The 20,554-nt window shown below is 45.3% G+C and overlaps 1 protein-coding gene across 1 annotated transcript; it reads right to left on the reverse strand.

Moving 5' to 3' along the window:
• Positions 1-783: 783 nt before the first annotated feature.
• On the reverse strand, positions 784-14,576 carry LOC132588896 (cytochrome c oxidase assembly factor 8). The gene is made up of 5 exons (XM_060261356.1): positions 14,373-14,576; positions 7,401-7,598; positions 6,432-6,495; positions 5,561-5,651; positions 784-3,521 (listed from the first exon to the last, which is right to left on the reverse strand). The coding sequence occupies exons 1-5, from the start codon at positions 14,517-14,519 to the stop codon at positions 3,416-3,418; spliced, it is 606 nt and encodes a 201-aa protein (XP_060117339.1). The 5' UTR covers positions 14,520-14,576; the 3' UTR covers positions 784-3,415.
• Between the last annotated feature and the right edge of the window lie 5,978 nt (positions 14,577-20,554).

The following is a 20,554-nucleotide window of genomic DNA, read 5'->3' on the forward strand; positions in this document are numbered from 1 at the left end:
TCTGAGAAGTGTTTGGAAACTTCTGATGACGCAGAATGCTGCAGCCAGTATATTGACTGGAATAGGTTGTAGGGATCATATCACTTTGCTCATCTGCACTGGCTTCCAGTCTGTTTCCAGGGAGGTGCTGGAATTGATCTTTAAAGCTCTACATAGTTTGATACCAGCATAGCTGAAGGACCACTAGTGCCTTACCAACCTACTCAAGTGCTATAGTCATCAGCTGGGATCCTGCTTTGGGTGCTCCCACCTTCTGAGATTAGGTGAGTAGCTATCTGGGAAAGGGCCTTCCAGATCATACCATCAAAACTCTGGGACCCTTGCCAAGAAACTCACCTGTTCCCTTCTGTTACCATCTTCCACCTGTAGGCAAAGACTTTTTTTTTTTTTTACTTCGCTTGGCATTAGCACAAGCCCTCATTTTTTGCTGCTTTAAATTTTTGTTACCTATTTGTTGTACCATATGTGTATTTTACCTTTGTTTTAATTGTTTGCATGACATGTTTTTGTTTTATTTTAATGGTTTTAAAGATGTGTTTTTACTACGTGTGTTTTTAATCAGTTAGCTGCCTGGGTCACTTTAAGGAGGCCAGAAAAGGTAGAGTATAAATAAATCAATAAAATAATTATTTCCTATTCAAAGGCCTGTTACTTCCAAGCCTAGTATCACACTTGCCCAATGACTGTGCCAACAGAGAAAGAGTTGATTTTTCTGAATATATTTTATTGAGGCTGGACACTTCCATCATTTATAAGTTAAGGACTAAACACAGAGAAGTCAAAGTTGTTTAAATTAAGCATTTTATTAACTACAGTAGAAATTCCTTCCAAAGTTCCCTCAAATTTTCATTACTTTACAATGTTGTTGTAACTAGTACATTTGATAACTGAGTATGAAAAGACATTACATTCCTTATGATTCTCACAGTAATTATCTATTTTAAAATATCATTTTTTTCTTGCAAAAGAAAAACCATTCTCCTGAATAATGCATCTCACCGGAAAATACATTCAATGACCAGTTGTATCAAAAATAATACACAATGAAATTTAAACAACTGCAGGCTGTTGATCATGTGCAAAATGAAAGCAGCAGGGGATCTCTGGTCTGGATCAAGAATAATTCAAAAACAGCAATGTGTCCAGAGACGCTGTGCCACTTTGGGAGTTGCAGCTCTCAGCAGCCCCATCCCCGCTGTCAGAGAGCCAAGCAGTCTCCCAGGTGACAACATGGGGCCTTTACCTGCCACCATGGCTCCAGATGCAGGCAGAAAAACTAGCTGGGGCCCAACAATGGAGCAGCCCAGAGAGTGCAGCAGCCTCCACAGCCAGGGCAGGGCCAGAGAGGCCTGCACAAAGGTAAGCCAGATGAGAAGCCAGGATGGGTCCGGAGAATCCTGCACAATAACCAGGTATGCCCAACAGCAGCCCAAGGCCAGAAGCATGGGCTTGTAAGGGCCAGGGAAGAGGCAGGGTTGGGGAACAGTGGGCAGGCCGCCTACCCCAGCCAACAGGGCTGGAGAAAGGGCAGATGGCAAGAGAAGCCAACCAGCAGCCCAGTACGAGAGCCCTCAGAGAGAAGACAGCTATGGCCACTGCCCAGATAAGGGGCAGTGCTATTTCGATCTTTAAAGGCAGGTTCCTGGAAAAGGCTGGAGAGGAGGCTGATGAAAGGAGAAGGAATATGGCCTAGGGAGACCTGTTGGAGACACCCAGGAAGATGGACAAGGGCAAATCATCAGAGCTGGAGAGGGAGGAGCCTAAAGCTGTATATGAAAGTTGAATGGGTATGCGGAAAGATCCACAAAATGCATTTGATCAAGAGCGTCTGCACAAAAAAAATGTCATACAAAAACGTTCTTTGGTTTTAAAATCTTCCAACAAACAATAAGTTCTTTAAGGCCCTAACTGGCTGAACCAAACAGTTCAGATTGACATATTAACCCCTCTGCTAACGAACTCACGAAGGTAAGTGTAGTGAAACAATAACACATTAGAATCCTTTTGTTTGGTTTATGCAGCCAACACACTGTTAAATGACAATCCTACTGCATGGGGCCATGAAGTGAGTGCAGAATCATAACAGGATCCCACTTAGAGGGACAACAGGGACTTTTAAAGTAAAGTCAGGTTGTCCTACATAGCTTCAATCACCCTTAATTAAAACAAGCACACAGAGCTAGTCTATGCCCTTCTGAAAGAAGACCAGCACACTTATCACCACCTTCTGCTAAAGGACAGGTGTTGTCCTTCAGGTCTCACAGATGCCTTATGATAAATGGACATGACTTCATCCCAATAACAAATTTCAGCAGGGTTATTAAATTGCTCCCTTCAACACTTCTGAAGAGGCTTAGGGCTCCCGAAAAGACTTATCTAGATTACGATTATATTTAGAAAGAGGGAGCCTTCCTTCAAGCTTATACGCGGAGGGATAAATACACCAAGTCAATTAACTGTAGTTTCATGATTTTGATCAATGGCAGAGGAACACAATGTTGGTTTCCTTGAAAAATCATGATTGGGACATGACCAGATCTGACATCAGAGATGCTGAGGTAGCTGCAAGGGACTACTGTTCTCATGAACAGCAAAGGACAGTATTTGCAGTTGGTTGGTTAACAAGAGGAACATCACCACCGTATCGAGGCACAGCCAAATAGACATGCCATACACAATTCCGGCTCGATACACAATGTTCATTTAGACTAGATGACTGTTAAATAAGGTGACAGATCATTAATACCCAGAAACCCCTCAAAGATGAAACAGACTTTTGGCGCTTTGGTTCTCAAGGAATGCAGAAATTAAGCACCTACAGTAACTGAAGGGTGATCAAAAGACAATTGGCAAAAAAGAAGTGGTGTCTGCAAGCGCTTTGTAGCTCAGTCCGGATTTACAATCACTTTCTTCCTGGAAGCTGAGTAACTAACAAGGCAGTCCTAAGCACAATTACACCTCCCCAAAACAGAAGTCAATGGACTTAGAAAGGTGTAACTCAGCTTAGGATTGCATCATAACAGATGCACTATGAGGAAATTAAAAAATGGTACATTTATCAAGCTCTTTAGAATTTATTTTGTATTATGTTATGAAACCTGTTTTTAAGCACTGAGGATCGTCACGTGTTTTCACTGATGTGGAGTGCAAGGGCCAGGCCACAGACAAAGAAGGCATGAAAAACTGATGTGTGAAACCATAAATTGGGATCTAATGAGCCCTTTTTTCTATTAATAAGGTACAATTTTGATGTTTCAACTAATGGGAGGGATATTTGGTGCTATAATGAGTAGCAGAGAAAGAACAAACAACTTCATTTGTATCTGAAGCTACCTCAAGACCTGAAAACAGCCACCATTGCAATTCAGTTTCTAAGAAATGACCATCTTCCCAAGGTACCTGGTGATGTGACGTATTAGCCCTCAGTTCTTATTTTTTTAAACCTAAGTCTTCTCCATGCTCTCTGAAATGCCACTCGACCCATGAGGAACGTGATGGTAAAATTCCGTTTGTACCAATCCCTACATTTCAGAAACAAGGGAACACATCAGCAAAAATACACAATCAGGGTATTTCTAAAATGACAGGAAGATGATGTGAAAAATTTTGGTTTGTTGCACACTGTTTTTACTGTCCTTCCTTAAAGCAGAACATTCTACAAACACTTCTGCTTTTAATTTGCTAAAGTGCTAAGTCAAAAAGAGCACCGCCTGGGTGTCTAATACAACATACCCCCAGGCGAGGAGAGTTACATTCTGCAGATACCAGTGTAATGACTAATAATATAAACAAAGATAATTTATTCCAATACCAATGCAGCCTGGAAATATTTAGCTTTCAGGGCATCGTACAAAGAGGGGGGAGAATTTTTTACTGTATAAAAAAATTGAACAAAAAGATAAACAGATGCCTTGTGGCACCTCTTAAAGCCACAAGTTTTCATTCTAGTTTTTGTGCACTAGAACAAAAAATGTGATCATTTTTAAGGGACCTTAAACGGGTTTACTTTTTAATTGATTTTTAAAATTAACTTTTTAATCAATTCTAACAATCACTTATGTGGAACTATTAAATAGGAAAGGACATTTTTTAAAAGTCAGATGTTTGGTCCAACAGATCAAATCCTTTGCTGTAAAAGTTAACACATCTGTCCGCAGTGGATTTCTTAAGAACAACCAACATCTGTTCTTTAGAAACAGATGGCAATTAGAAAAGATTTTTATTTACATTGCTCTATCACCCCTGCAGGGTTCTTTACGAATCCAGCCAGATGAAATGAGTTTTCTTGTCTCTCGGTACACAAGATATTCCTACTGTTCCATCCCAGAATAACAGAGTGGTATGTAGGAAACAGAAGAGAACACAAAAGGTACTACTGAGTACTGGAAGCCACAGAAATGAAAGAAAAAGAGCAATTCTCCTGAACTATGTAAAAACAAATTGTTATTATATACCGTGGAAACAATCTCAAAAAATGGCACATGATTTCTTAATACACGAGGATGAGGCGAAAGAAGAACCTCCATTATCTGCAAATAAGGAAGTACTTTGCTTTCTCAGCATCACTTGAAGCAGAAAGCTGTTGCCATTGTGCCATGATAATGTCTCCAAACCAAAAGGAAAAAGAGAAAAAGAGGAAAAATTTCTGCAAGAAAATACAAAAGGGATAAAAAGAAAAAAAAAGAACAATTGTCCTTAACTATGTAAAAACAAATCATTGGAAGGTACTTCCTCTGTTATTTGGAGTGACTATGAGCAGCTATAAGAAGCAATACATGAAATAGGGCCTTCAAGCATCTTCTGTTATTGAATATGGCCATAATGATTATATTTCTGAAGGTCTGTGTATTAATTAACCATGTGACATGCTTGGGCCAGGGCAGGGAGGCAAAGAGGGAGCCCAGCGACAGCAGAGGGAGGGGCCGGCAGGCCAAGCCACAGCAGCTGGCACCGCAGCGCCCCGACGCTCCACTGGGGCCATGGATGCCTCCCCACCCCGGCGTCCGGGCTTATGAACAGGGGCGGAGCCAGAAGGGGGTGGGACCTGGGGAGCGAACTGGCAGAGGAATAAAAGGAGGAGGGACAAGAGGTCGGGGAGGAAGCTGGCTGAGGCAAAAAGGGGCTGCCAACTGAGAGAGGAGCCCATACCCAGCCAGAGGGCAAAGGGGGCCTGAGGTGCAGTAACCTGGCTCCCTCCCCTAATTCTGAGACCTCAGGGGAACACCCACACGGGTCCCAAAAGGGAGTAGTCCAAGCAGAGGGGCGACGGCCGCACCAGGGGCTCACGAGGGGCGTCCAGGGCACGACAAGCACAAAACACAAAAACATCCCAGTCCCCACATCACGTACTTCCAATCTCCATTAAACAGGACTGGGTGGGGAAGTGAGAAAGACAACAGGCCATTGGGATAAATTTATGAAGCACCCAAGAGACATTACCATGGTTCAGAAAAGGGCTTGTTAAAGTAGTGGTTTTAAGGGAAACTGAAGAAGACTGGAGAGACTTGATAGTTAAGGAGGAAAGAATATTCTTTATATGCTGGAATCAGATTCTCCTCACCTGTTATACATTAGATGCTTTTCAAAGTTTTTATTGAAGAAATTTTTGTAAAATTCAGCCATTTCTTCAGCATTCAGTGTTACCTTCTTCCCTAAAAATAAAATTTCACAACACTTAGGTCAGAAAACATTTTAAGCATGCTGGAACATACATTTAAATGCAAGCCCCAGGAAAAGTTTGGCACAGGATACAGTACAAGGCTGGAATGTGGGAGACCTGCGTTCTAGTCTTACTGTTGTGTGGCCCTGAGCAAGTCATAATTTCACAGCTACTTTCATGATATACAAGAAGTGAAAAATGGTGATCTGCTTTAGGGGACTACCACAAAGGTACATTCAGGAAAGATTTCATGTGTTTCACAAATTAAAGAATAAGCAGAAATATTGGTAATAATAATTAGTTACGCTGAACAGATCAGTATGGGGTGGGTGGAATCTAAAAACTAAGTAGACGAAGCTTAACAGTAAACCAAAAAATGACTTAGATGTCACCTCAGCATTCAGGCTTCTGAGAAAGAAAGTGCTTTTCATAATATTCTTCTGGCACTAGAGTTCTCTTCCCACCCTCCCCTTAGAATCATCATACCCCAAAAGAATATAATGTTTCAAGCAGAAACTGGACAGCTGCTTGCATGTTTCTTGCAGGTAGTAAGGGAGGATAGCAAATACTTGAAGGTATGGATTACCAAAATCATACCATATATTACCTAAAATGTATTCTGTTCCAAAAAGGCAGGCTTATGCCTCATTCACTACTGATCAAGAGCAATCATTTAATCAAGTGCAATAGTTCATAAGATTAAAATCCAGGAAACAATCAGAACCTTCTCTTTAATGAACCACATGATTACAGAAACAATGATTTGACTAACCTTGTTCATCTCTCAATTCTAGACCTTTAGCTTTCAATCTGGACTGAATAAACTCTTCTTTTTCCTGAAATACCATCATTTAAAGATATCAGTTAATATAATTTCATTTTTTTCATAAGTGCTAAACAACGCTGGAACCCATTCTACCAAGTACATTAACTGGTGACTGCGTCTTGTTCAGGAAACATTCAGTGGCCATTGTGCAAACCATCAGCCTGTAACATAGGAAGCTTCATAACGTCCAAGTTGTCTGTTTAGCTGAATACAGGACTGTAAGAGGTCCATACTAAGACTAACTTTAAAGAAAGGTTTGTACAGAAACATTTTGGCCACCGTGTGACACAGAGTGTTGGACTGGATGGGCCACTGGCTTCTCTTATGTTCTTATGTGTGACACAGAGTGTTGGACTGGATGGGCCATTGGCCTGATCCAACATGGTTTCTCTTATGTTCTTATTTTCTTCAGCAACAGAGGAAGTAGCATTGACTTTTTTTAAATAGTGAAACTTTATAATGTGCATTATTTTGGGTATTTACGGTAGGAATGAAAAAAGATATACTCTTCATTATTTCACTGTTAGGAGTTGAGAACCAGCATAGTGGAGTGGTTAAAAGTGTCAGACTAGCATCTGGAGGCTCAGATCTGAGCTCCCACTCCAGCTGTGGATTCTCGCTGGGTGACCTTGGGCCAGTTAACATTCTCTCAGCCTAACCCGCCTCACAGGGGTATTGCTATAAAAAAGAAAGTGGAAGAGAATGATGTAAGCGGATTTGGGTCCCCAACTTTGGGGGAGAAAGGTATGATATAAATTAATTAAATAAGTAAATATGAGTTACAAAAAACAAAGACCAGCCTTTACACTGCAAGATATGGCAACAGCAGAAAAACTCTGTTTGAGTCTCTTGGCAGTCCACACTGCAAGATTCCCAGCACCACAAAGTGGCTTTGCATTTTTGCTGTGTCCTCACCTTTCTAAATGATACATTCTGGTTCGCCCAGAATTGCTGATTCCAAGCCTGAGTTTCTTGTCTAAGTTCTCTAAGTCTGCGTTCCAGCGGAGATTCATGTTTAGGAATATAAAATATTATGGGTCGGATGTTTGAATTCGGGTCGGGAGGCCCAATCCAATCGTGGCAAGAATGTGAAGGAGGCTGAAAACCTGAAGTCTTAAACAAATAAACGAGAGGGATTAGACTTTTGCAGAACTTCTTGTCTTTTCCTTCAGAAGCATCACAAATTGCTTCAGCACTGCTTTGTGAACATTTGTTAGATATGGCATAAGTTATCTACACATACATTTGTTGGAAAGCATGTGTGTCCAGCTCCCATTACTAAAAGTTTCTATTTACCAAATCCAAAGAAAAAATCTTATCACGTTTCTAATAGCCAAGTATGACTGCTGTGTGGATCAAAAAATTCACTAGATTGCAAGCAGTGCGAAGGAGTGGGAGAACTCTCACACAGCCAATGGAGGGAAGGAAATGGTGACAGGAGGAAACAAACATAGCAAAGGATTAGGCAGATGTGTGTGTGTGGGGGGGGGAAGGAAAGTCGATAGGAGAGGGTGGGATCAAAATGAAAGAAAGCAAGGTAAGTAAAACGGAGCCAAAAAAGAGTGGTAGAGCAGAAGGAATGGGGTTTCCCTTCCCCTACAAGTCTTCTAATCTTGTAATAATTTCTAATGCCATAATTACATTTTCATAAAGATTTTTTTCCTTTTGAGATCAACAGTTTTTCTATTTGAGACAACAGTTTCAAAAGGACAGAGTCCAAAACATATTTATTTGGAAGAAACTTGCACTGAAAAGGCTTCACTTCCAAGAAAGATTTTGTTAGAAGTGGGCTGCAAGAAATTCCCTGCATCCACCACCACCAGATTAAAATGCCTTTAAGAAGCAAAGTGCCAATGCTTATAAAGTTGCAAGCGACTCCAGCCCTTCAGTTCATGATCTATTGGTATGAGGTCCTCATGTACTGGCAAGTCCCATCATCATTAACCTTTGGGGTACCACCATTTGCATTTCACAAAATTAATTATAATGTATCACACATCACAGGTAATTCTGGCTTGCAGTCTTATAATTAGTAATTAGGGTTTTTTTTCCTTCTGAGAACGCTGAAAAGGACAGGACTACGTTCTTCTTCTCCTTCAGCTTTTCCTCCATGTTTGGCTTTGATGGCATTTGTGCCTATTGTGCTAAAGCAGATACTTGCTAAGGATTTCACAGTCTCCCTCAGACCTCTTCCACTTGAACTGCTGTGAAATAAGCAATGCATACAAAGCTACCCATAAGGATTCCTCATGATCTTATATGGAAGTTGCGTCTCTGTATACACACAAAGCAGCACACACATTGTGCATTCTTTTCTATTTAAATAAATGAAGAAATCCATTACAGTGGCACCGTTCTGTGCACAATGCAATACAAGGAGTTCAGGATTCAGCTGACAGATACTGTATACTCATTGTGACATTTGCCAGACAAAAAAAAACAACTAGCTCTTAGTTATCTGCAGGCTTTTTTTCTCCTGGCATGGACCAAGTGGCTGCTGTGATGTCATGGAATGCAGACAAGCTTCCCGCCTCCTTTTTGTTATAAAGACCATAAAATGCTTTCAAATTGTGAAGCTTTGATGAGGCAAGTAAAAGGCCACATTGACTGGGGGGGGGGGGGGAAACTTCAAAAAGAGCTTAGGGGATGTGTGCTATTAAGGAACAGGTTGGGACACCTACATGCACCAATGTAAGTCAGACTTCTGTTCTTTCAAACTCAGTACTGTCTGCTCCGGTCTGGCAGCAGTGATAAAGACTCACTTCACTCACTACCTAATCCTTTTAATTGGAGATTTCAGAACCTGGGGCCTTGTGTCAGAAGACTGGAGGTTCTCCTACCCACCATGTCTTCTCAAAGATGAGTTGATTCTCCACACCCAAGACTCTGGAACAAATCCCCTTCCAACAGTTCAACTGAGACTGGGTTTGGACTTTCACACACTCAGTAGAACATATCAATAAAAGCAGCATGCTTCATTGAAACAAGTTAAAAAGTGGCTAAGGCTTAAATACAAGCAAGAATGAGCAGGTGCAATAAAATACCAAGACCAGCTTCCTACATACACATACATAGGTGAGGACAGGCAGGTTACAGTATCTTTAGAGCAGCATAAGAGATGCTGCAATGGTCATTGTCGCCTAATAGTAATACTGGGCCGGGGCTTGAAACTTGTAAAGCTGCTAACGTGTAAACACTTGTAAAGCCTGTTAACTTGTAATTCATTGCTAGTAACTTGTCCTGAATGGGTGTGAACTAACTTTATAGGAAAATCAAACCTCTGACCTCCCTGACCACTATAAGCCAAATGAGAATGTGATCCAAAAGATGATTCTTGAAGAAGAGCAGGATTTTACCCTCCCAGCTGAGTGTAGTTAAGTCAGATCACTTTGATATTAAAAGGTGGAACAGTAAAAGCATGGTTGACGTTTGCATGGAGCTCTTCCCAGCATTATTCTATATGCTTGGATGGCACACTGAAAAACAGCCTATTCCCTCAAATTTATAACAGGGCCAAATGCTGATGTTTAAACTGTCAGGTTGACAGACACAGAGGTCACCGTCTCTCTTGACCCCAAGCGCAAGCAAAGCCACTGAGTTACAGTCAGGACTCTCCAGTGAGAGAGATGTGATGGACAGCTAGGGAAACAGAGAAGAGAGAATCCAAGAGGCAATGAAGATAAGGAAAGGGAGCCTTGTCGGAGTCCAGCCCCGACAATATAATGGTGTGAAGAAGAAAGGTAGACAGGAGACAGATTTAAAGATTGCAAAGCATGCTCAAGTACAGCTGCACAGGGAATGATCCCTCAGCCTCTCCAGCACCTCCTTTTATTTCCTCATACACGTCATACCCCTTAACCAATAAGGCGTCGAGTACAATCTGCTCAACAACAAGGAGCACATGCATTCTGTACTTCTATATACCAACTGCCAAACCTTACACATAACTTCCCACAAGCCTTGCAACCTGGCTGTAAAAAAAAATCACAAGACAAGGCAGCAGGCTAAGATGAAGAAACCTAAGGAAGAACTGGCGGAATAGGCAGACGACAAGGGAAGGATCAGTGGAGAGCCAAGTTAAGAGAAGGGGTTCAAGTTTTGGAAAAGCTTCACTTAGTGTCTAGCGACAACAAAAGGAGTATACTGTTGGTGAGAATATAAAGAACTTGAAAGGCATTCTGAAACAAACAGACCCTCAGACATTCCACAAATAGCTCTAGAGGGTGGTGAAGTCATGCACACTCTGGAGCTGCAAAACAGGCAGAGGGCCTATAGCAGCTGTGGCCAAACTTGCTTAGTATAAGAGCCACACAGATGAAATGTCAGATGTTTGAGAGCTGCAAGACATGGACATCAGATGTCTGAGAGCCTCAAGGAAGGAATGCAATAGATGGGGGGGAGGGAGAGATGGAAAGAAAGCAACTTTAAATACATTATCCAAACTGCCAGCTGGTTTGGTTTGGAGAAGTGATTTAAAGAAACAAATGCCTTCTCCAAGCTGGCCAATGGGGTGGTGGGGGCTTTGAGAGCCACACAATATTTGTGAAAGAGCCACATGTGGCTCCTGAGCCACAGTTTGGCCAGCCCTGGCCTATAGCATCATATTCATTTACAATAAATCAAAACCAGCAGTTTGTTCTCTAACTTGCTCGCCCTTTCAGGCCAAAAAAAGATCCACTCAGTGCATCCTTCCTATGGACTCCACCAACAAGACCATCCTGACGCCAGTACTGGCTCTTGTGTTTTGCTGGACCATGAACCTGGCAAAAGGGTTATAAGAAATACAGTCATTTTTATAGTACATCTAAAAGGACATCAGAAATAGCTGGTAATCATCAGTAGCAACCTTTTAAAAAAAATATTAGGACTTTGATTTTTGCTTTATGGCTCACTGAAAAGAACCCCAACAACTGAGTTCTCATTGGAGTGACAGCAGAGGCTGGGAGTAACTCATGACATAGTCATATCTCTTGCCAGCTGCCGTTCTGCCAGCGGTTGATATGTTGGGACGGTCAGCTGCTTTGCAGGCACTTCTGAGCCAAAGAGAAAAAAAACAAAAAATGAGAATCTGAATAAAGGAGTCGCCACAAGTGCAAATTATCAGGATGTAACTCTTCATATAGTACATGACATAAACCAGCAATTTGCACTCAGGGTAAACAATTCAGTCAATTGGCTTAGCGCTGAATCCACAGAGGTGAAAAACAAACAAACGTGGGTGAATCAGCCCTGTGCCTGCCTGTCATCAACATTCCCCTGGAACTCCCTTTTACCCAACTCAGCCTACTCCTTGAATGCCGATAGAACAGCAGCACTACAGAAATGCACCTCCCCCCTCCCCAAAAATGTGGGAAACATATCTTTAAAACAACCCTGTGATTCTAAAGACATTTACTAGAGAATATGTTCCGCTGAACACAGTGAAGCATACGTTGAGGACACATGTTTAGGATTGCTCAGCAGGGCAACGACGTTTAGGGACCCAGGTTGTGGCTATAAGGCACGTGGCTGGATTGGGAAACTTCTGTAGGCTTCCCTAAATTTCACAATGGAAAAAGGCAGCTTATAAATGTAAGGAACAACAGCTGATTAATAGTTTCAATTAACAGATTAGATACTTTTGAAACTTATCAGATAAACTTTTTGAAGTGCTTGGCATATTGGACTACTAGAATCTGGAAGACCCAGGTTTGAATCCCCACTCTGCGGAAGCTGGGTGCCCTTGTTCCAGTCACACATTCCCAGCCTAGTCTACCCCAAAGGGATAGATCCTTCCCTTGTCATGATGATAAAATAGAGGGAAAGACAACAAAGTAAGCTGCTTTGGATCCCCATTGGGGAGAAAGGCAAAGTATAAATAAAATGACTTAAACCCCTCCCCCCACAAATTGAAGGTGCCACCTTTAAAAAGGTATTCTTTCTTCTCTTGCACAATACAGAACGCCTTTTCTTTGGCCTAGTTCACACATGGTAGTGATGCGAACGAAGTGTCAAAGCCCCAAGGTGGTAGAAAAGATTGTACTTCCTCGGACTGCAGGTGGTGCCTTATATTTTGGAATACTTTTGTCATAAACCATCTTCAAAACATTTCTTGCAAGCCATCCTGAGCTTATTGGAAGGGTGGGGACATAAATATTTTAAGCAACCAAACATAAACAAAACTGACACAGCAAGACACGAGACAGGGCAGAACTTTTCTCAATGCTGCACTAGTTTTCCATTTGCACCTATTTATTTTTTTTAATTCATTTAGGTTTATTATTTATTTAATTAATTTATATCTCGCCCTCCCTGCCAAGGCAGGCTCAGGGTGGCTAACAACATGAGGGATGCCACCTTTACCCCTACCATGGGGACCCAAAGCAGCTTACATCATTCTCCTCTCCTCTATCTAGTCCTTTCATCAACCCTGCAAGGTAGGTTAAGTGGAGAGAGTGTGACTGACTGGCCCAAGATCACTAAGCAAGCTTGCATAGTACAAGTGGGATTCAAACCTGGGTATGCCAGATCCTAATCCGATGCTCTTAACCATGACACCATGGTGGCTCCCTGACTACATGGAACATTTTGTGCAAAGGAACGTTCCAACACTTGTGTTCTAGAGAGATGCCATCCATTCCATCACTTTCTACTCCTGTGCATATGAACAATGGCTAGGATAGTGCCTAAAACACCTAATGTGTACCAGCTGAAAATGAAAGGCTGCTGTAAAGCCGTGGGTCCCAACCCAAATGAAAGATGCTCTAAAGCAGCGTGGGCCCCAAAACTGGGTTGAAAAGCCTGTGAAAATGGGTCCCAGGCTTTGACAGTTGTATTGGTTTGTACTTGCTCTTAAAAAAAAAAAAAATGGGTCGCTATGCCAAGTAAATCTGAATTTGTGATCACTATACCCCCAAAGTGAGCACTCAGTGTCCTAAAGGGGGGGAAGTGATTACAACCAACTTGCATGCAGATTTATCAGACAAACACCATTCCTACAACTCATGAACGTGAGAAAGTGCTTTGCACTGAGTCAGATCATATCAAGGCCTTACATACATGTAGAAATGCTAACTGATTCTCCGTAAATGTTGCTTATGAGTTGGTGGACCCAGCCAACTCATGAACACATGAAGCTGCCTTAGATCACTGACCTACCAAGGTTTTGACTCACAAGCAACATGTATGCAGACCCACTCCGGTGTAACTCTGTCAGTCACATGGCTCATGAACACATGAAGTTACATCACACCAAGGCCCTACCAAGGTTTTGACTCATAAGCAACATGTATGAAGCCCCAATTAGTGCCCACGACCACATGAGAACCACTACACACTGAGTCAGACCCACTGGCCTAGTAAGATCAGAACTCTCACTGGCTCTCCAGGGGTCTTTCACGTGACCTCATACTACCTGACCCCGTTTTAAATGGAGACACCAACAAAGGACTACTACAGGACTTCCTACACGTCGCAGATTGTCCAGACAACTGAGCCATCAGCTGTCCGTCGCTACTCAGGTAAGAGCTCTTCCATCTGTTGTCAACTCAAGAAGGCCTGATCTCTATGCACGTTTACTGAGAAGTAAAGCCCCACTATAAGCTGTGGCCTTACTTCGAAGTAAGCTAGGGTTGTCAGGTTTGTGTCTAGGGAGGGGAGGGGAGGGGGGCTCAGCATGGTGCAATGCCACCGAGGCCACCCTTCCAAGCAGCCATTTTCTCCAGGGGAGCTAATCTCTACCAGCTGGAGATCTGCTGCAAAAGCGGGAGATCTCCAGCCCCCACCTGGAGGCTGGCAACCCTAACTGCGTGCCCAGGGCGACAGTTCTAGGTCCGTTTTTCGTTTTAATAGACCGCGTCTGCCGCCGCAACCTCCTCAGAAGTTTCTTCTTCTAGCCATCTCCGTTACCCTGTTTTCGGGAGGCGGCGGCTGCGAGGCCTCCTCCTTCTGCGGCCCCTCAGCGGACGTTGAAAAAAAGCGGCCGCGCGAGCCAACTGCCGCGCGACCTCCCTTCCAACGGCCCCCCAAACCCCAGATCCTGACCGCTGTTGCCATCCGCGAGCTCGCGCAGGCGCAAAGCGGACGAGGCGACACTTGGCGAACTAACGCGGCGGCCGATGGACTTGCTTTACGGCAAGGTCGTCAAACAAATAGTGGAAGTCCCCCCCCCGTTTCAAAAAAAAAAAAAAAAGCTAGGGGCTCAGCGTCAAGCGATAGTGCGCACGCGCGTCAGGGGTGGTAGAAGCCGGCAGGTTGGGATCAGGAGCGCGGCTCGCTCCGCCCGTGGTAAGTCTGGAGGCGAAAGGGGAAGAGAAGTGGAGGGAGGGATGCTTGTCTGCCTGGTTGCCGGGATTGGGGGAGAAAAGCTCCTGCTGCAAAGTGCCGATGGTGGTAACTCTCCCGGGGTAAAGTGCTGAGGTAGGCTGATGGAGGAGGGGGGAGGTGCATTTTGTATATTTAGTGGCAGGGGCTGCTGCGAGGGTGGGCCTGGAGAAGCGGGGACATGGGGTCGTGGAGGCTGGAGACCCAGGCAGGCTGTGCGTTGTCACTGCGACGGAGGTGCTTCCAAAACCGGAGTAGAAATGCAGAGCGAGAAGAGGGTGTGGAGTGCAGGAAGCGTGAGGGGTTTCAGGCTTGCGGGGGGCGCTAAGAGTTTTGCAGCTGGCAGCTTCCTCCCGGGGTGTAGAAGTATAAAAGCAAGGGGGGGGGGGGAAACCCGAAAAGTGTGCGGATTAATTTGGAGGATTAACACGAGGGCTCTTAGTGTAATTATGGGGGACGGATTTAACTTCGATTTAGGCAGAAGCCAGAGCGGATTCCCGCTGTCCCCAAATTGTTTAATCTCCAGCCGTGGCTTGGCGCTGATCTGCTTCACTCCTTCCCCTCCACCCCCTTGCATATAGACCTATATGGGCTTTGGAAGTGTTCGTTGGGGGGGGACGGTGCTGATGCCGGGGTAGCCACTTCCGGGCAGCCCCAGAACCCACCCCCGGGCGCCTTTGGAGAGGGACACCAATGCAGCGCCAGCCCTCAGCTGGGCTGAGTCAGAGAGCTCATTTTGCAGCCCATCGCTGATGTGGGATGTCCACGCCGATGCGCCCGACGAAGGCGGCAGCTCTGACTCACCCGGACTGGGGCTGGAAGAAAGCTTGTTAGTCCTTCACGGCCGCCGCCGGACTCCTCTTCTCTTAGGTGCGTGGGCCGGGGGGGAGAGACCTGAAGGACCTTTTCGGGCTTTGTGTGTGGGCAGGGGGAGCTAATGGGGCTCAGCAGGGCGAGAAGCTTCTGCCCCCCCCCTCCAAAAAGAGGGGCAGGAGAAAAGGACGGGCTGTGGTGTGCGCCCAGAAGAGAAGCGGGGGGGGGGGGGCATAGTGGGGTCTTTCTGGCATAGGGGTGTGTGCGGGGGTTGTCAGACTCTCCCGGAATTAAAAGTGACTCCAGATCAGGGGTGGCTAAACTGTAGCTCACACGTATTGTATGGCTCTTGAAGCCCCCATCACCCCAATTGGCCAGCTTGGAGAAGGCATTTCTCTCTTTAAATCACTTCCAGGCGAAGCCGGCAGCTCAAAGAAGGCACTTAAAGTTGCTTTCTTTCCCCTTCTACCTCCCCCATCTATTTGCCTTCTTTTGTTCTTTCCTTCCCCTTTTCCTCTCTCCCTCCCTCTCGCTTTGTTGTGGCTCTCCAGCATCCGATGTTCATGTCTTGCGGCTCTCTGACATCTGATGTTTATTCTGTGTGGCTCTTACATTAAGCAAGTTTGGCCACCCCTGCTCCAGATCCAGAGGAGTTAGTGGTGTTAGTCTTTTGCTGCGAAATAGGAAAGAGTCCAGTAACACCTTGAAGAGGAACACATTTTTTTCTATTGTAGCAGGAGCATCTGAGGAAGAGAGCTGTGTTTCTGGAAAACTTATGCTGCAATAAAATTTGTTAGTCTTAAAGGTGCCACTGGACTCTTTCCTATTTTCCGAGTGACTACAGGGATCAAGATCCCCTGGACAACACGACTGCTTTGGAGAATGGATTCTTGCGCGGGGGGGGGGGGGTGTCGGAGTCCAGCCCCGACAATATAATGGTGTGAAGAAGAAAGGTAGACAGGAGACAGATTTAAAGATTGCAAAGCATGCGCTCGAGTACAGCTGCACAGGGAATGAATGATCCCTCACCCTTTCCAGCACCTCCTTTTATTTCCTCATACACGATATACCCCTTAACCAATAAGGCGTCGAGTGCAATCTGCTCAACAACAAGGAGCACATGCATTCTGTACTTCTAGTTACATAGTATCCAATTATACCAACTGCCAAACCTTACACATAACTTCCCACAGGGGGGAGAGGGAAATCCCTGCCCAAGCTGTTTTCTCTCCCTCCCCCCCTTCTTCAGCCACCACAGCTCAAATTCTCCAGGAATTTCTGAGCCAGAGTTGGCAAGCCTAGCTCCCCGGGTTTTACTGTATGAGGGGCAAAGGTAGGACTGGCCGGACCACGGCTGTGGGGCGCGTCAAGATTGGGGCCATGAAGGCTCGTTGGGGGACAATGTGGGGTGGGGAGGCTATTGGGAGCCAAGCGGGGTGATTTTGGGCCTCGGGTCTGCATTGAAATAAAGGCGCGCGCGCAACCATGGTTCCGCTTTGGGGCCGGGAATTCCCGATTTGGAGCTGGGCGAGGGAGCAGCCGGGCCTAGGCCTGAAAAAGAAGGCTCCGGCTTTCCTTAGCAACCTTGCCGAGGCCTGCGGCTCGGCCCCCGGCCTCTCCACTCCACTCCCCTCCGCGGTGGGAGAAGCGGCTCCGCGGGTCCGGGAAGGGCGGAATTGGATTGCCCGGGCATTGTGAAGTCACCGGCGGCGGGAGAGAGAGAGAGAGAGAGCCGGCGGCCGAGGACAGGCTTTGCTGGCGCGCTCCGCTGGGGGAAGCGACCCGAGCTCGGGGCTGGTTCCCGGCCTTCCTTCCTACAGGGATGTAGGGTCGTTATAGGGGGCGGGGGATTAAGCTCTGCGCACCGGGACTCGCTTCCCCCGAGGGGCTTCTCGCTTGGGGTAAGGGCACTGAAGAGGGGGCGAGGGAAGGGATTCCCCAGATGTGAGGCTGGGGGTTGGACGGAGCGGCAGGTGCTATGGGGCGAGGGTGTTGGGGAGGGCTGCCAGGTCCAGCTTGAGAAATTCCTGGAGACTTGGGGGGGAGGGAGGATGAGGGGCAGGGTTTGGGGAGGGTCCTCAGTGGGGTATAATGCCACAGACCAGGGGTGGCCAAACTGTGGCTCTTTCACACATATTGTGTGGCTCTTGAAGTTCCCACTGCCCCATTGGCTGGGTTGGAGAAGGCATTTGTCTCTTTAAAGTTTAAACCACTTCTCCAAGCCAAGCCAGTTGGCAGCTTGGAGTATGCATTTAGAGTTAAAGTTGCTTTCTTTCTACCTCTCTCTCCCTTCTCCCACCCCATCTGTTTGCCTTCCTTCCTTGTCTCACAGCTCTCAAAAATCTGATGTTCATGCCTTGTAACTCTCAACATCTGAGATTTATTCTATGAGGCTCTTATGTTAAGCAAGTATGGTCAACAGACAGCCCACTTTCCAAAACAGCCACTTCCCCCAGGGGACCTGACCTATATAATCTGGAGCTCTGTTGTAATTCTGAAGAGATCTCCAGGCCTCATAGGGTTGCCAGGTTTGTGTTGGAAAAATACCTGGAGACTTTGAGGGTGGATCTGAGAGAGGGGAGGGGAGGGGCCTCAGCATGGTACAATGCCATAGAGCAGGGGTGGCCAAATTTGCTTCATGTAAGAGCCACACAGAATAAACATCAGATGTTTGAGAGCCACAAAACATGAATGGCGGATTTTTGAGAGTCGTAAAGAAGGCAAATAGATGAGGGAGGGGGAGAGGTGGAAAGAAAGCAACTTTAAATGCATTCTCCAAGCTGCTGGCTGGCTTGGTTTGGAGAAGAGATTTAAAGAGAGAAATGCCTTTTCCAAGCCAGCTGACAGGGCAGTAGGGGTTTCAAGAGCCACACAATATTTGTGAAAGAGCCACATGTGGTTCCTGAGCCACAGTCCGGCCACCCCTGCCATAGAGTCTACCCTTCAAAGCAGCTGTTTTCTCCTGGGGAGCTGATCTCTGTCTGCTGGAGCTCATGTTGTAAAAGTGGGAGTTCTCCAGGCTCTACCTGGAGGCTGGCAACCCTGGGCCTTCACCTGGTGGACAAAGTACCTAGAGAGATCACAGGAATTAGTAAATGAAAATTAGACAATAACAACCTGAAAAAACATTTAATTATTTCACGAGTTTGGTAAATATGAATGCAGTTCTGTGGATTCACATGGGCATAAATATCACCCAGCAGTATTTAACAAGCACGGTCCAATTGTGGCTCCTTATGCAACTTGAATACAAGAGTTAGAAAGACATGAAGAATGTTTTCTTGTATTTTTGCACTTTAATGGCATTGGAGGAGGCTTGAAGTCAAGAGGGCCAGGCATTCTCCAGCAATAGAGAAGAGCATCGTGTTATTGGACTGTGCTTGTTAAATACTGTTGTTGAGTGATATTTCTGTTCGTGTGAATTTATAGAATTGTATTAATATTTATCAAACACTTGAAAGAATGAATGGTTTTTATAAATATATCATGTTATTGTCTAATTTTTGCTCACGTGGAGGTTCGCAGCCCTGGCTGGCTGATGGGAGACCCAGGGAAGGGACTTGCTTGCCATGGGTGGTCAGGAGGCTTAACTTCACGTGTAGCTCAAGGATGTAGTTTCATTTTGCTTTCGCTGGAGGCAGCTGGAGAGAGAAGGGAAGGGGGAAAGAGAGCAGATGCCAAATGAGGATAGTACGCGGAGCCCTGGTTCTATTTTCCTGTGTGTGTGATCTCTATCCTGAGGGGGGCAAGCAATGGAGAATGAGAAAGTGCCTTCTGCTTCCCTTGCAGCGCTTGCCTCTTTCTGGCACCACAAGAAAAGTAACCGAGGAAAGCAGATGGCAACATCGCCTTTCATTTTCCTCACTGGTGCATCAGCCGCTCTGCTGTATTTTGCTTGTGATGTCGAAAAGAAAGTGTCTGCCTTGAACGTTAGGCCTGCTGAGGAACTTACTTCCGAGTAAGCACACAGAGGGCCAGCCTGTTTAGCATGTGCCACTGGTTATAGACCAGGGGTGGCCAAACTGTGGCTCAGGAGCCGCATGTGGCTCTTTCACAGTTATTGTGTGGCTCTCAAAGTCCCCATCAGCTGGCTTGGAGCAGGCATTTGTCTCCTGAAGTCATTTCTCCAAGCCAAGCCAGCCGGCATCTTGGACAATATATTTAAAGTTAAAGTTGCTTTCTTTCAATCTCTCCCTCCCCCATCTATTTGCCTTCCTTCCTTCCTGTCTTGTGGCACTCAAACATCTAACATTTATTCTATATGGCTCTTGCATTAAGCAAGTTTGGCCACCTCTGTTATAGACTCTACCCAATTTGTTTGCAGCAAAATAAGAGTGGGAGTCCAGTGGCACCTGAAAGATCAACAAAACTTATTCCAGTATAAGTGTTCCTGAGTCAGAGCTCAATTTGTCGGGAGCTGCCTCAGAGTTTTATTTAAATTAATTCCTGTGTGTGCTTCTCCTTTACTCTGTAGAATGATTAGATGCAAGGGAGGACATTGGGGTTACTACGTTCCAACAATTTATGTAGAAGAGGGAATTTTGGCAGGCGGGGCTTGCCGTACAGGAATGAGAAAAGGTGCATCTTCCCAAACTGCCATCTACACAGCTATTAAAGGCAAAGAGGCCTTTGCTCTCCTTTGCTTCTGCTGATCCTTTCCTTTTTAGGTTTTCTTTTGACTGAAAACCCATGTGAAGAAAATGGTGGTACAATTGGTGTGAGTCATTTGAAGTTAGACTGCAGCCCAGTTGCGTGGGTCTGAATCCACAAGTTGGACTAGCACTTTCAAGTTCTTTCCCTGGAAGGTCAGAAATGTTGTGCTGTTCTAAACTCTTGCCTTGTGAAGTTAACAGACTGTCCTTAAAAGTGAGCCAATGCAGAATGGTGGTTAGAGTGTCAAACTATGGTTGGAGTGACTTGGATTCAAAGTTCCACTGTGCCATGAAGTTCCTTGA

The sequence above is a fragment of the Heteronotia binoei genome, chromosome 21 (assembly GCF_032191835.1).
Source record: "Heteronotia binoei isolate CCM8104 ecotype False Entrance Well chromosome 21, APGP_CSIRO_Hbin_v1, whole genome shotgun sequence".
Classification (NCBI taxonomy): domain Eukaryota; kingdom Metazoa; phylum Chordata; class Lepidosauria; order Squamata; family Gekkonidae; genus Heteronotia; species Heteronotia binoei.

Excerpts from the sequence above, each read along its gene's own strand:
- LOC132588896 (XM_060261356.1), bottom strand. The coding sequence starts at position 14,519 with ATGGCAACAGCGGTCAGGATCTGGGGTTTGGGGGGCCGTTGGAAGGGA. Across the intron at positions 7,599-14,372 it reads CGCCGCCTCCCGAAAACAGG|ACTTCAGGTTTTCAGCCTCC; the intron begins GTAACGGAGATG and ends TATTTGTTTAAG. Across the intron at positions 5,652-6,431 it reads AGAATTGAGAGATGAACAAG|GGAAGAAGGTAACACTGAAT; the intron begins GTTAGTCAAATC and ends TTTTATTTTTAG.